Source organism: Neovison vison, chromosome 6, assembly GCF_020171115.1.
Source record: "Neovison vison isolate M4711 chromosome 6, ASM_NN_V1, whole genome shotgun sequence".
Taxonomy (NCBI): domain Eukaryota; kingdom Metazoa; phylum Chordata; class Mammalia; order Carnivora; family Mustelidae; genus Neogale; species Neogale vison.
In genome coordinates this window covers 173,540,427-173,557,469 of record NC_058096.1, presented here as the reverse complement: position 1 = coordinate 173,557,469, position 17,043 = coordinate 173,540,427, and the positions used below count along the sequence as shown (strand labels likewise).

Genomic DNA, 17,043 nt, shown 5'->3' with positions numbered 1-17,043 from the left:
ACCTATACCCCTGGGGCAAATAATACATTCTATGTTAATAAAAATAATTTTAAAAAAAAAACAAAAAGCTTCTGCAAAGGAAACAATGAACAAAGTAAAACAAAAAAAAAACCAATCTATGAAATAGAAAATATCTGAAAACCATATACCTGAAAAAGAGTTAATATCCAAAATATTCAAGGAACACCTATAACTCAACAACAACAAAAATACCCCAAAACAAGATTTGAAAAGGGCAAAGCATCTGAATAGACATTTCTCCAAAGACATACAGTTGGCCAACAAGTATATGAAAAGATGCTCAACATCACTAATTATCCGGGAAATGCAAATCAAAACCATAATGAGATATCACTTCACACCTGTTAGGATAGCCAATTATTTTTAAAAAGTAGAAAATAAAGTTGGTAACACTGTAGAGAAATTGGAACATTTGTACACTGTTGATGGAAATGTAAAATGGTACAGTCACTATGGAAAACAGTATGGTGGTTTCTCAAAAGATTAAAAATAGAATTACCATATGAGCCAACAATCCCACCTCTGGGTATTTATCCAAAAGAAATGAAAAAAGGATCTCAAACAGATATCTGCACTACCATGCTCAAAGCAGCATCATTCACAATAGCCAAAAGATGGGAGCAACCCAAGAGTCACCAACAACTGAATGGATAAAGAAAACGTGATACATATATACAATGGAATATTATTCAGCCTTTAAAAAGAAGGAAATCCTGTCACATGCTACCACATGGATGAATCTTGAGGACATTAAGCTAAGTGAAAAAACCAATCACAAACAGCCAAATACTATATAATTCCATTCATATGAGATATCTAGTCAAATTCATAAAAGAAGAAAAAGGGATGGTTGTTGCCAGGACTTAAGTAAGGAGAAATGAGGAGTTTCTGTGCACTGGATATAAAATTTCAGTCACACAGAATAAAAAAGTTCTACAGATTTCTTATATAGTAATGAACATATAGTTAACAATACTATACATGCAACAATTTGTTAATATGGTAAATTTCTTGTTATGTGTTTTTTACCAATCCCTCAGCAGCACCACCCCCCAAAAAACCCAGCCCTATAGAAAAGGCTACTCTAAATCCATACCAACAAAACTTAAAAACAAAACTTGACAGAATCAGTCTAATCCACAAATGACTTACCCGCCTGCCACAACACAGCCCAACACGCCAATAAATTATACAATAAAACTACCCAATCAAAAAGGTAAACACTATAATGGCAAGCATCTAATCAAAAATTACTAGTCATGCAAAGAAATAAGAAAATATCATTTATACACAAGAAAGGTAAAAAAAAAAAATCAGTCAACAGAAACAGACTTAGAAATGACACAAATAATGGATTAGCAGATAGGGAGGTTAAACTCACTATTAGAAATATGTTCAGTGGGGCGCCTGCGTGGCTCAGTGGGTTAAGCCTCTGCCTTTGGCTCAGGTCATGATCTCAGGGTCCTGGAATCGAGCCCTGCATCGGGCACTCTGCTCCACAGGGAGCCTGCTTCCCCCTCTCCCTGTGCCTGCCTCTCTGCCTACTTGTGATCTCTCTTTCTCTGTCAAATAAATAAATTAATTAAAAAAAAAAAAAGACTATGCTCAGTATGCTCAAAGCTTAAAACACACACATAAACCTAGTGAAAAAATGGAAAATATGTTTTAAATGAAATTTCTAGAAATGGTCAATATAATATCTGAAATGAAAATTTCATTGGAAGAGACTAACAGCTGAGATACTACAGAATAAAAAGTGGATAGACCTGAAGGCATAGCAAAAGAATTATCCAAAACTAAGCACAGAAAGGCAGGGTGGGTGTGGGAATAGGGGTAGAGACCAAAACAGAAAAAGAAAAAAGAAAAGAGTCTCAGTGTCTGTAGATAAATATCAAGCAGTAAAGTAAAAATAGTTAAGATTTAACAAAAAAAAATTTTTTTTTAAAGATTTTATTTATTTATTTGACAGAGAGAAAGATCACAAGCAGACGGAGAGTCAGGCAGAGAGAGAAGCAGGCTCCCGCCAAGCAAAGAGCCCGATGCGGGGCTCGATCCCAGGACACTGAGAACATGACCTGAGCCGAAGGCAGCGGCTTAATCCACTGAGCCACCCAGGCGCCCCGAGATTTAACAAAATTTAATTGGAGTCAATACTGGAGCATGGGATGGATGTATGAACAGAAAAATACTCAAAAGAAACAATGGCTAAAATCTTTCCAAATATAAACCCAGAGCTCAAGAACCCCAAACAAAACAAATACAAAGTAAACCAAACTAAAGCATATTACAAATTTCTGAAAACCAGTGAGAAAAAAGAAAATATGAAAAGCAGCCATGGGGCGCCTGGGTGGCTCAGTGGGTTAAGCCTCTGCCTTTGGCTCAGGTCATGATCTTGGGGTCCTGGGATCAAGTCCTGCATCGGACTCTCTGCTCAGCAGGGAGCCTGCTTCCCCCTCTCTCTCTTCCTGCCTTTCTGCCTACTTGTGATCTCTCTCTGTCAAATAAATAAATAAAATCTTAAAAAAAAAAAAAAGAAAAGAAAAGCAGCCAGGGAAAAAAGGTACATTATACACAGAAAGCTATAAATAAAAAGAACACACCTAGTTTCATCTGAAACCAGTAAAGTCAGAATGACATTCTGAAAGGGAAAAAACATTAACCCTGAATTTATACCCATTGAAAACATCTTTAAAAAAAAAAAAATCTTTCAAAGGGCGATGAAGTAACTTTTTCAGACAAACAAAAGCTGAGAATTCTTTAGCAGCCTATGTATACTACAAGAAAAGTAGCGGAGAGTATAAAAATGATACCAGAAGTTAACTTTGATATGTACAAAGGAGAGTATCAGAAATGATAAATATGTGGGTTACACCAAAAAAACATTTTTTAATTTGTTTAAAAAATAATGGGTGTCTAAAGCAAATACAGAAACAATGTATTTTAGTGTCTATAATACATGTACACATAAAATGAATTACAATAAGATGACAGGAAGAGGGCAGAAGTACACATCTGTAACACAGTTCTACACTATTCAGGTAGCATGATACTGTTTGAAAGGAAGTTGAATTAAGTTAAAGAGGCATATTTTAAACTACCACTAAAATAATGAAACAGAGAAGCAAAGCTAGTAAGGCAACTGTGAAAATTAACTTAAAAAATGTTCAACTACTTCTTAAAAGGCAGAAAGAGAGCAAAGAACAGATGGACAAATAAAACACAAAATGGGAGTATATGTAAATCCAGCCTTATCAATAATTACTTTAACTTTCTGCAATAATGGAAATGTATCTGCACAGTTTAACACAGAAGCCACTAGTCACATGTGGCTATCCTGTGCCAATAAACTCAACCACTAAGATTAAAGAGGTAAATTTAATGAAAGGAATTAAAAAAGGTTATTTTAGCAAACAAAAAGCAATTCTGTAACATTATGAAGGAAGAAATCATGAGCATCTCCATAGATGCAGAAAACATACCTGACAAAATTCAACACACATTTATGATTTAAAAAAAAAAATCTCAGCTAATTAAGAAAGGAAATGCCTCAACTTGATAAATTTATGAAAATGTATCATGAATATAATACTCTAACACAATATTTAAAAAACTAAATGATTTCCCCATAAATTAGGACTAAGAAAAGGATGTCCGCTCACATCACTTCTACTTAAAATTGTACTAGAAGTACTAGCCTCTATAAAACAAGAAAAAAATATGAGGCATGGAGATTAGAAAGTAAGAAATAAAGGTATTTTTATTCACAGATAACATGATTGTATATGTAAAAATTCTGAAGGAATCAACAAAAAAAGATGCTGGAATTAAAAAGTGAATTTACCAAGATTACAAGCTAAAAAATCAATTAAAAAATTGTATTTCTATGTTCGTAGCCTGTGCAATGAAAGCTAAACCACACTGTTGAGAGAAATTAAAACTACAAAATGGAGGAATATACCAAGTTCATACATTGAAGACTCAACATTGTTAAGAAATCATTTCTACCCAGATTGATCTCTAAATTCAGAACAATCCCAATGTACATACCAGCAGCTTTTTTTGTAGAAACTGACAATGATTCTAAAATTTATATGTAAATGCATTTATATATAAAATGCAAAGATCCTAAATGGTCCAAATAATTTTGATAAAGAAAAACAAAATGGGAGGCCTTAAAATGTCTAACATCAAGATGTAACACGAAGCTACAATAATTAAGACAGCAAGGTACTGGCACAGGAATAAACACAGAGAACAAGAGAACAGAAAAGAGTCCAGAAACAGATACACACATTATTGCCTGAGGCTATACTAAGATGAGCAGTACTCTATCATGGGATTGAAAAGTACTATATCTTAACTATACTGGTTACATGATATATACCTTTGTCAAAATTCACTGATGCTTATATACTTTAGTGTGCATTTAAAATGGATGTGTTTTCGTGAAACAGACAAACACATCAAAAAATGGGCAGAAGATATGAACAGACACTTCTCCAATCAAGACATACAAATGGCTATCAGACACATGAAAAAATGCTCATCATCATTAGCCCTCAGGGAGATTCAAATTAAACCACATTGAGATATCACCTTACACCAGTTAGAATGGCCAAAATTAACAAAACGGGAAACAACATGTGTTGGAGAGGATGTGGAGAAAGGGGAACCCTCTTACACTGTTGGTGGGAATGCAAGTTGGTGTAGCCTCTTTGGAGAACAGTGTGGAGATTCCTCAAGAAATTAAAAATAGAGCTTCCCTATGACCCTGCAATTGCACTCCTGGGTATTTACCCCAAAGACACAGATGTCGTGAAAAGAAGGGCCATCTGTACCCCAATGTTTATAGCAGCAATGGCCACAGTCGCCAAACTATGGAAAGAACCAAGATGCCCTTCAACGGATGAATGGATAAGGAAGATGTGGTCCATATACACTATGGAGTATTATGCCTCCATCAGAAAGGATGAATCCCCAACTTTTGTAGCAATATGGACGGGACTGGAAGAGATTATACTGAGTGAAATAAGTCAAGCAGAGAGAGTCAATTATCATATGGTTTCACTTATTTGTGGAGCATAACAAATAGCATGGAGGACAAGGGGTGTTAGAGAGGAGTAGGGAATTTGGGTAAATTGGAAGGGGATGTGAACCATGAGAGACTATGGACTCTGAAAAACAATCTGAGGGGTTTGAAGTGGCGGGGGGGGGGGGGGAGGTTGGGGGTACCAGGTGGTGGGTATTATAGAGGGCACGGCTTGCACGGAGCACTGGGTGTGGTGAAAAAATAATGAATAATGTTTTTCTGAAAATAAATAAATAAATAATAATTTTTTTAAAAATTCGCAATAAAGTTTCAGTATTCAAACTTTAAAAAAAAAAAAAATAAAATAAAATGGATGTGTTTTATTATATGTAAATTACATCTAAATAAAAATTATTTTAATAAACATTTCAAAACAATCCCCTAAACTTATCTTTACTAATGTGAATCTAATCTAGAAAGGAACTAACAATTATTAAGGGCCTGCATCATGCCAGACACTGGGTTCTGCACATTTAATTTTCATAATCATCTTCTAAAGTAGAAATTATTCATCAAACTTTTACATTTGAAGAAATGTTAACATTTGCAAATTTAACCAGCTGTAAGCTGGAGACTCAAGAGTCAAGCCTAAGTACACCCCTAATTCCCATGTTGCTACCACCACCACCCTCTTAGGTCTTTGCTATAGAAACTTCTTACCAAAGCTACTACCATACACCAAAATAATTTTTTAAGCCTACCTTGATTTTTTGTTGTTGTTTAATCTTCTAAGACAGATGAAAATAGCTCCTAAACAATGACAGGCTCACCACTACGTGTTAAATACCTTAAGCTACAGAATAAAAAAAAAAACCATGATAGACTCAGAAAGCTAAGTACAAGCAAAGTTCAATTTAAGGGTCTTTCCAGCCTCACACAGCAAGGTAAGTGATAAATTGCCTGTAATACTCTTTACTGGTAGATTTCCCACTGGGATTTTTAAACTTTGAATGTTTTTAAACTTTGAATTATATATCCATGTTAAGGTCTACATGACTGAACTACCTAAGTGTTAACCTGTTAGAAAACAAAAATTCTGAAATTTAACATCTAAAAGTACTAGGCAAATAAATAACCACATATAGTGACCAAGATCTTTATTGTCGTAATTTTACAAGAGGCATAAAAATATCCAAGAGGGAACCCAAGAAAAGAATTTGGGAGAAGATGCGATCTGAGGAGAACAAGAAAGGAAGAGATCTGCACATGGCCTGAGGACATCTGACATCAGGAACACTCCCTGTCCTATGGACTTCCTTAATTCATAAGTCTTAATTGGGAACCACAGGAGATGATAGATCCAGGAAAACACACTTTTGCCATCTTTGCTTATAATAGCAAGAAGTAGTGCCACCAGACCTCTGCTGGCAATATTACTCCATCTTCCATCTCTGGTTCTTCACTTCCATCTCTGGTCCCAGAAACAGCCCTTGGCGAAATGAGTGTGATGACTAAATGGGAAATTGATGCTATCACTTCAACCACCATCTTCAAATCCAAAAGACAATCTTCATAATGTACAGATACTCCTCTTTCATATGCTGGAGTGGATGTTCCTCACAGATGAAAAAACTGTACTGGGAAAGCTCATGTTTGAAAGTTACCTGAAGGGTGTCACTAGAGAGAAATGTAACCAGACATGCTGACTGCTTTCATTGTTGACACTGGACTAAATCTTGGAAGCCTGAATGATGGACATGTTATATTACACACAAGCTCAGGACGGTGTCATTGCAAGGCTTCATTTCAATGCTGCCATAAGTCTCAAGTGTAGAGATTTATAATTTCCACTTATCACAGGGTAAATTTAAAATTAATTCATAAAAAATTATCTTTTTCCAGATTTCCAAGGACACAGGAATTTGTGAATAGTATTTTCACTTCTTAAATGCTTTTTTCCCCTTCCTAATTCTACTCCCCAACATTATCTGCCAATGGAGTTTTTTTTTTTTTTTTAAAGATTTTATTTATTTATTTGACAGACAGAGATCACAAGTAGGCAGAGAGGCAGGCAGAGATAGAGGAGGAAGCAGGCTCCCTGCTGAGCAGAGAGCCCGATGTGGGACTCGATCCCAGGACCCTGAGATCATGACCTGAGCCGAAGGCAGCGGCTTAACCCACTGAGCCACCCAGGCGCCCCTCTGCCAATGTAGTTTTGTGCATATCTGTTTGGGGTGTACGGATAAATAAACTGATATGCAAGTATTCTTATGGGCCCATACATTAGCTACAAATTTTCTATGCAGTGAACGTGCTTATATATAAATTATTTTTAATTTCTCCACCTAATTTGTTGAGGTAGTCCCAGTAGTTCCACTTCATTGAAATTAAGGATATCCAAAATTTTTATTTTGAGTCAAAAGCAGAGGTTCCCCAAAATTGTATAGATTGTCATCAATCTTGTCCCTTATTGTCTATGAGACTTTCTCTAAAACAGTACAAACATTAAATGTCAGTGTTTTAATCTTTGACAATACATTACAAAGATTGCTTTTCTTTTCTTATTGCTCAGTTCAAACATCTTCATATATCCTTAAACCTTTCTACTCATTCGTTATTTCACTTTCCTCTGCAGTTTTTTTTTTTTTTTTTTTTCATCTCCCTTGGAATATTAGTGTCTTTGTTTCTGGTTTCTAAGAGATCATTTATGACTAAGGATGTCAACCATTTGCCATACAATGCAAATGTAATACCATGTTTTCTAACCAACATTTTACAATGATGTTTTACTTTCTGGTTGTACAGAAGCTGCATAATGAAAATATATTAATTTCCTGCTTTAAAAAAATATATACCCAAGAGTAAGGCAACAGAAAATATCATCTGAAAACTTCGAGATAGAAGAACTAAAGGTGAGAAATAAATACATGTACTCACCTGGGGTGTTAAATTAACATTACCTCATGTAAAAATCACATTTTTACTAACTCAGAGAGACAAGGCATACTTACAGTTATGTGAACACTGAGGAATCATCATTGCAATGTTGAAATATTCAAAGCAAATTCCACACCGCAGCAAATCATCTATTGTCTGAAATGCAAAGATACATATATATCTATCAGAAAAATGCCAAGACTGGAATGCCTGTCACAGAACTCTCTCTCCACACCCTAAAAAAAAAAATTTAAGAATATTCTTTTGTCAGGGTGTCTGGGTGGTTCAGTAGGTTAAAGCCTCTGTCTACGGCTCAGGTCATGATCCCAGTGCCCTGGGATCAAGCCCCACATCAGGCTCTCTGCTTTCCCCTCCCTTCTCTCTCTGCCTGCCTCTCTGCCTACTTGTGATCTCTGTCTGTCAAATGAATAAATAAAATCTTTAAAAAAAAAAAAAGAATATTCTTATGTCAAACACAAACTCAAAATTAACTCCACATAAACTGCAAGGAATCTTGACAAATCAAGAAAAACCTTCCCCATATGACTTAAACATTCAAATGTCAAGTTACCCAAAAAGCTTTCAACAGATAAAATTGACACTGTACAGATTCCTGCTCCAGATTGTCAACCCTTTACAAAACGGCCACTGCCCTCCTGTTCCATTTCTCACATGTTTCTAGCTCTTACTCCAAGCTGCTTCTTCTTCAGACCCCATTCCCTGGCCCACACTCACTGTTGGGGGAATGGTACAAATAACCATTCACCACACAGGTTAAGAACAAAATCAAAGAATACTAAAGCCAAACATGAGAAAGTATCTAGTTAAAACCTTTACTTCACAAATGAAGAAGCACACACAAACATGGGGTATGAGTCAAGCCAGGACTAAAACTTCCTGTCTCCCTGTGGGCAGTCAGTCCAGTGCTCTCTGCACAGTACCACATGTTAGTTACTACAAGGTAGAGCCAACTGAGGAGGCCCTGGAAAGAGCTGTAGCCAGCAGCGGTAGAAGGTGGTAAAGATGTGGTCAATCTGGAAAGTCAGACAGATGTGTGTCAGTCTGGAATGCAATCCAAATAGGAAAGAAAGGATCTATTCTCACAATGCAAAATCTTCTAAATCATTTAAAATAAGATGTTATTCTATCCAATAAGATTACTGAGCAGTTTTTAAGAGGGAAAAAAAAGGAAGAAGGAGGAGGAACTCACTCCTGTACCAACATGGAAAGAGTGCCAAAACAAGTGCAAAAAAGAAGTCAGGTAGGGACGCCTGGGTGGCTCAGTCCATTAAGTGTCTGCCTTTGGCTCAGGTCATGCTCCCAGGGTCCTGGGATCAAGCCCCTCATTGGGCTCTCTGCACAGCAGGCAGCCTGCTTCTCCCTCTCCTTCTGTCCCTCTACCCCAAACATGAGCATGCTCTCTGTCTAATAAATGAATAAAATCTTTAAAATGAAATTTTTTTAAAGAGGTAAGGTATGCTACCATTTGTTAAAAAGAAGATGAAATAAAAACATATTATATTTTTACCTTGTATACATATAAAGAAATTCTGAAAAGATACACAGTAAAGTAATAAATAATAGTAATAGGAATCAGAAAACTGGATAAGGGACAGATTGTGAGGGAGACTTTTACTTCTTGTTTCATATTTTTTTAACCATGAGTGTATTACCTAAATTTTAAAATTACAAACAAGGGCGTCTGAGTGGCTCAGTGGGTTAAGCCGCTGCCTTCGGCTCAGGTCATGATCTCAGGGTCCTGGGATCAAGGCCCGCATCGGGCTCTCTGCTCAGCGGGGAGCCTGCTTCCTCCTCTCTCTCTGCCTGCCTCTCTGCCTGCTTGTGATCGCTCTCTGTCAAATAAATAAATAAAATCTTTAAAAATATATAAAATTACAAACAAAAAAAGACTAATGTCACCAACAGTCTATATGATGAAATATTATATAGCCATTAAAAACACACACACACACACACTTTGGAGCGACTGGGTGGCTCAGTTGGTTAAGCGACTGCCTTCGGCTCAGGTTCCCCGGGTCCTTAGATGGAGTCCCACATGGGGCTCCCTGCTAGCAGGGAGTCTGCTTCTCTCTCCCCCTCTGCCTGCCATTCCCCCTGCTTGGGTGCTCGCTCGCTCTCTCTCTCTCTCTCTCTCTGTGTCAAACAAATAAAATCTTAAAACACACACACACACTTTCAAAGAATAATTAATGCCATGGGAAAGTGTTGTTTTAATGGAAACTTTAAAAAAAATCAGAGAACAAATCTACAACAATGCACTACAATAGAACTATACGGTTTAATCTGCCTAACAATCTTATGAAGTCTATAGCATCAATATCCCAGCTTTACAGATGAAGACTATCAAGCTATAAGTGGGTGAATTAAACCCAAGAAGTCAATTCCAAAGTGATCCCAAATTTTAAATGCATATATACATCATACACGCACATTAAACAGAGAAAACATTAAAATATGGTTACCTCCAGATGACAGGGTGATGGGGAACTTTCATTTTCTCCTTTATCTTAATCTGAATTTTAATTTTTTCTACTATATACACATATCCATTTATTAGCTGTCAAAACCAAAAATTCCTGCTACTATGAAACCAAGGAAATAAACATGAAAATGCCAAAATTTTCCATTATTTTGGATGGTAAGCCACCACTGATACAAAAAGCTAGAGGACTGTGTGGAGTATCAATTAAGAGCAGAGGTGGGGCTGGAAGTCAGAGTCCTGGCATCTCTATTGTGCTTTTTTTCTATATAACCATCCTCTCTGGAGAAGAGGTGCTGACACATACTGAGCAAGATTTGTGGAAGGTGACACTGCATCAGATGAGCTGTAACATTCTCTTTTATTTTTTTTTTCAGTGCAGCCAAATATGATGTGTCCTTTTTCTTTTTTTTTTTTTAAAGATTTTATTTATTTACTTGACAGAGAGAGAGACAGAACCAGAGAGCACAAGTGAAGGGAATGGCAGAAGGATGAAAAGCAGGCTCTGCATTGAGCAGCGAGCCTGATATAGAGTTTGATCCCAGGCCCATGGGATCATGACCTGAGCCAAAAGCGCCCCAGAGCTACAACGTTCTTTTTTTTTTTTTTAAAGATTTATTTATTTATTTGAGAGAAATAGAGAGAGAACATGAGGAGAGGGTGGGCAGAGAGAGAGGGAAAAGCAGACTCTCCGCTGAGCCGGGAGCCCAGTGTGGGACTTGATCCTAGGACCCCCGGACCATGACCTGAGCTGAAGGTAAAGGTTTAACCAACCGATCTACCCAGGCGCTCCCAGAGCTATACACTCTTATACAAACTTCTAGTCATGCCATTTCAAGACCATAACATGCACTCCACTAAACAGAGAGCAGTCAAGTGGAGCCTCTAGGAGTTCAACTTAGAAGAGGGGAAGTAGAAGGTGAAAGTAGGGAATGCGTGAAAAGACTTAATAACTAGAGGAAAGGCTCTTGAGTTTTTTGGGTCACAGATCCCCTTAAACATATGAATAAAAACTAGAACTCTCTGTTCAGAAAAACACACACAAACAAAAATCATAAATAATTCTGGATACAAAAGTCTTTCCATGGTTCCTATGTTAACCATGGATTTGGAACCAAGTTTCTATGCAGTATAAGAAAGAATTTTGAACAGAGCTACTTCTGGGAGCCCCTAATTCCTTGTCCCTAGAAAAAGTTCAAGAAAAACTAGATGAGAAATTGACAAATACATGACAAAGGGATTAAAATACATAGATCAATGGAACAGGAGAGAAAGCCCACAAATAGACCCACACTTACACAGTCAATTTACAACAAAGGAGGCAAGAATACAGGAAGGGGAACAGGCAGTCTTTTCAACAAATGGTATTGGGAAAACTGGACAGCTACTTGCAAAAGAATGAAACTAGACCACTTTCTTATACCATACACAAAATAAATTCAAAACGGATCAAAGACTTAAATTTGAGTCCTAAAGCCACAAAACTATTAAAAGGAAAAATAGGCAGTACTCTCTTGGACATCACCTGACCAACATATTTATAGCTACATCTCCTCAGACAAGGGAAACAAAAGCAAACATTAACTATTGGGACTACACCAAAATAAAAGGCTTTACACAGCAAAAGAAACCACCAACAAAACAAAAAGGCAACCCAGTGAACGGGAGAGATGCATTCAATGCAATGAGGGGTCAATATCTAAAATACAGAAAGCACTTAGACAACTCAGCACCAAAAAACCCCCCAAATAATCTCATTAAAAAACGGGCAGAGGACCTGAATAGACATTTTTCCAAAAAAAAAAAAGACAAAATGGCCAATAGACACCTGAAAAGATGCTCAAAATCACTAATCATCGGGGAAATGCAAATCAAAACCACCATGAGATATCACCTCACACCAGTCACCTTGGATAGTACCAAAAAAAAAGAAAGAAATAACAGGTGTTGGTGAGGATATGGAGAAAAGGGAGCCCTCCTGCACTGTCAGTAGGAATGTAAACTGGTGCAACCACTATGGAAAACACTATGGAGTTTCTTAAAAAAATTAAAAACAAATGTTATATGACCCAGTAATTCCACTACAAGGTATTTCCCAAAGAAAATGAAAACACTAATTTGAAAAGACATATGTACCCCTAGGTTTATTGCACCATTATTCACAACAACCAAGATAGATATACAATGTAATATCACTCAACCCTAAAAAAGAATAAGATCTTGCCATTTGTGACAACACGGATGGACCTGGGGGGTATTATGTATGCCAAGCGAAGTAAGTCTGAAAGAAAGACAAATACCATATGATTTCACTTCCAGGCGGTATCTAAAAAACAAATGAACAAACAAAAAACAGACTCTTAAATACAGAGAAATGGTGGTTGCTGAGGAGGTTGGGGGGTGGGGGGAAATGGGCAAAATAAACAGTACTAACAGGTACAAACAAAATAAAATAAAGAGCTATTAGAAAAATAGAAAAGAAAATACTGGAGGGGGCTGGCTTTCCACCATGATTCTAATATGGCTTCAATCAACTCCACCACTGAACACTCTCAGCTGCTGAACCCTGTTTTCAGTGCTGTGGTGAGACATCAAATCCGTAGAAGACATGGAACCTGCCTCTACAGAACTCTGAAAGTTGTGGTAAACTATTCTTAAATCTACAAAGCAAGAAGCTTTACAAGCTACAAAGCTTTTACTTCCTTTATACAATTCGATCTTCACAATAACAAATAAAAAGGGGGGGAAGAAACAACACATGTTAAAGTGCTATTGATTATAATAATAAAGACATTAACTGAATGCTTACTACCTTCCAGATACTTAGAACCTTCAACCAATCAGCAAATAATCTTGAAGCATGCACTATGTGCCAGACATTGTGTTAAGCACCATGAGTAAGCCAGACAGAATCCCTATCCACACACATCAGCTCATTTAACCAACCCCATAAACGGTTTATTTTTGCCTCCTCTTTACAGTTGAGGAAATGCAGGCTCAGAGAGGTTAAGTAACAAACCCAAGATCGCACAGTTAAATAAGAGCCAGAGACCAGATTTAACCCAAGACCACTGGAACTCAAATCTATGTTCTCTGAAGTACCTTAATGCCAAGGCCACCACCACTCCAAACCACATCCTTCCTAGATCCTTCCCCATTGCCAGCTTTTCGCCATGGGGCTATTTCAAGTCCCCAGGCACTGTAGATAACACTGGGATGGCAAGAAGAAAGGCCTTATACTTTAACCTTCCCCAAGTCCCTTCCCTTAATCCTCAAAAGTCAGTCTTATGACTGATACCATAATCCTCAAATTTACCGAACTGAGGAATAGAACTAGAAAGCGATCTTGCGCACAGTCAGAAAAATACATAATAACAGAGCAAGAAGAAAAACCAAGTAACTGATTCTTAGCTAGTACAGCAAAATGAGTTTGCTCTTCTTGATTAAGCACACAGGGTTCACTGCTACTGTAAATGGAACTGGAATGGCTTGCCAAAAACCACCATGTTATTTAAGTTAAGTAATATAATGAAATACAATGATATAATAGAATGAAATATAAATGCAATGAAAGGCTCTAGTGCTAAGCCTGAGCCCTGATCTCCTTGTTTAAGGGATGCACGACTGTTACGAGTTAGGACACGTCAGGGAGAAGTCAGGACCAACCAGCACTAGGTAATTAGAAGAAATGAAAGAAAGCAAAAGGAATGGGAAAATTCTCAACTAATGTACTGCGAGAGTTTACATATGCTTGACAAGCAGCAGGCCCTCGGAAAGGGTTAGTTGTTACTGAGGTTTTCACCGTTTAGAGTGACTATTTTTCTCGAGGTCATTTTCACCGTTGTGGCTGAACCGCTTAATACCCGGTTCCATAAGACACCAACCTAAGTTTACCACAAGGGACCCCGCCACTTCTCAGCAGGAGGAAACTGAGGCCCATCCACCACGTCGGTAAGTGGCAGAGCAGAACCGGCTACCCTGGCCCAGCTCGCAGCTCGCGTCTCCGCCTTTCTCCTTCTCACAGCGAAACTGGCCTCCTGCAGACAACCGAGTGCTCCCGACCTCCCCAGAGCACTCACCTTCATTACTGCCAGACCTGGAGGCCACCGAGGCTCGACTAAGGAGTCCATGGTCTGTCCTAGGTAGGGTGATGGGGTCCCGCACCCACTGGCCTCCCGCGCTCCACCGCTACTCGAAATTCCCCGCGCTACGGCGTTACGTCAACAGTCAGCGACGCGCCTGAGGCGTTTGCGGAGCCTGCTGGGAGTTATAGTACAAGGGCGGAGCCGGGCAAAGACTCTCCCACTGCGCACGCGCCACGTTGCCCCTTCGCGTCTCAAGGCATGTAAGTGGTTAAAAAGCCCGCAGTAGGTTTTGCGCAAACCCTTGCTAAATAAATGCCCGTTGACCGTTAAGAAAAAACAGGCCGGAATCAAACCAAATCCAGACCTTGCCAAACCTTTCAACATCTAGGTTCCTGCCTCCTCCTCAAGTTGCCCTCCGTGATTGCTATAGCGATCCGTCCCTTCTGAGTAGTCCATATTAACCACTACAGAATAGTTTCATTAAAAAAATAAATAAATAAAAATCATCGTGAGAATTATTCCTATTTTCATAGATGCAGCAACCGAATTTCAGAGAGGGACTCATTCAAGATCACACAGCTTGTCAGTGGCAAAGTCCAGCCTTCAATCTGGGTCTTTTAACCCCAAACCATAAAGGATCATCCGCGGACACTTTACGGAGGAGTAATTGAGCAGATAAAGCCACAGGTCAGAGATCTGAGACTCTCAGGATGCTTTACTTTGTGGGGCTCCCAACAGGGTGGTGGGGAGTGGCAGAGACCGTGGAGGGTGAGGGGTTCCAAAGAGTTTCTATCAACCAATCAGAAAAGAGCACGCGGTTGAACTCCTGGCGTTCCCTAGTTCCGGAAGTGGGTAATGGGGTGGGGGACACAAGCTTGGAGAGACTAAGACCCGGTCCCAGACCTGGTAGTGAACTTTCTTTCCTTTATAGTACTTGTAGGTGGAAGATGACGGAAGGCTGAGAAGGTAAGAGAAAAAGAAGGGAAAAGAAGAAGAAAGAAAGAGAGAAAGAAATGCATTCTTCCTGTTGGTTCAACCAGGAAGACAGATTTGGGACAGGCGTCATTTGTTGGTCCTGGGCTCCAGATCCATCTCTCTGTCTCTGGAGAGCCTCCAGGGCAGCGCCCAGTGCCATTCATCTCTGAGTTCCTGCCACCAGCTGCTCAGTGAGACTGAATAGGTGAATCACCCAAATCAGCCCACATTCCCGTGAATCTTTTCCTCGCAGGCAGAACAATATACACTTCCTGCCATCTTCTGCAGTGCCCACTCAAGCCCATCTCTGGGCCAGGCAAGGAAAGTCCAAGCAACAACACAAGCGATTCTGAAAGCAGCTTTGACTTCAGGGCAAGGCATTTGTCTTGCCCTCCCCATGGTATTTATCCGCCCCCTTGGAGCTAATCTGCCTGAACAAGCTGCTGTTTTCACAGACGTTCTCCTTCTGTTAGATAATAAAGAGACTGTACTTCCTTATTCAGGAGTGAAAACAAAATGTTCCGTATTAAAAAAGCGGGCTAATGCTCAGAAGAATCTCCCTTTGCACTGAGCACAAAGTGACGATCTGGGGTAGGGCCACCAGAGAAAACACAGGAGGCCTTGTAAATTTCAATTTCAGATAAACAGCGAACAATTTTTTCAGATGCCAGGGTGGCTCAGGTGGTAAGGCGACTGCCTTCAGCTCAGGTTGTGATCCTGTGACTCCCTGGAGGGGAGTCAGGAGTTTGCTTCTCCCTCTGACCCTCCCCCTATCTTGTGCTCTCTCTCTCTCAATCAGAGAAAGACAGTTATCATATGATCTCTCTGATATAAGGAATTTGAGAGGAAGGCGGGGTCATGGGGGGTTGGGGAGGAAAAAAATGAAACAAGATGGGATGAGGAGGGAGACAAACCATAAGAGACTCTTAATCTCAGGAAACAAACAGGGTTGCTGAGGGGTGGGGGGGCAGGGATAGGGTGGCTGGGTCATGGGCATTGGGGAGGGTATGTGCTATGGTGAGTACTGTGAAATGTGTAAGCCTGATGATTCACAGACCTGTACCCCTGGGGCAAATAATACATTATATGTTTTTAAAAAAAAGGGGCGCCTGGGTGGCTCAGTGGGTTAAGCCTCTGCCTTCGGCTCAGGTCATGATCTCAGGATCCTGAAATCGAGCCCCGCATCGGGCTCTCTGCTTAGCAGGGGGCCTGCTTCCTCCTCTCTCTCTGCCTACCTCTCTGCCTACCTGTGATCTCTGTCTGTCAAATAAATAAATAAAAAATCTCAAAAAAAAAAAAAAAAGGTTCACTGGAGTGCCTGGCTGGCTCAGTTAGTAGCACATGTGACTCTTGATTTCAGGGTTAGGAGTTCAAGCCCCAGATTGGGTGTAGAGATTATTTTTAAAAATAAATAAATAAAACCTTTAAACAAAAAAAGTAACACTGTTCGTCTAAAACGCAAATTTAACTGAGAAGCTTATTGTTTTATTTGCCAA

At 39.1% G+C, this 17,043-nt stretch overlaps 1 protein-coding gene across 2 annotated transcripts in view; it reads right to left on the bottom strand.

Annotated features, from left to right (window-relative positions):
* Positions 1–14,699, bottom strand: part of RAD18 (RAD18 E3 ubiquitin protein ligase) — a 100,027-nt gene extending 85,328 nt beyond the window's left edge. For both annotated transcript variants that reach the window (XM_044253103.1, XM_044253104.1), the window contains exons 1-2: positions 14,567–14,699; positions 8,062–8,143 (exon numbers count right to left, since the gene is read on the bottom strand). In XM_044253103.1, the coding sequence (XP_044109038.1) occupies positions 8,062–8,143; positions 14,567–14,617 (133 nt within the window). In that variant the 5' untranslated portion in view covers positions 14,618–14,699. The remainder of the gene's footprint in view (positions 1–8,061; positions 8,144–14,566) is intronic.
* Between the last annotated feature and the right edge of the window lie 2,344 nt (positions 14,700–17,043).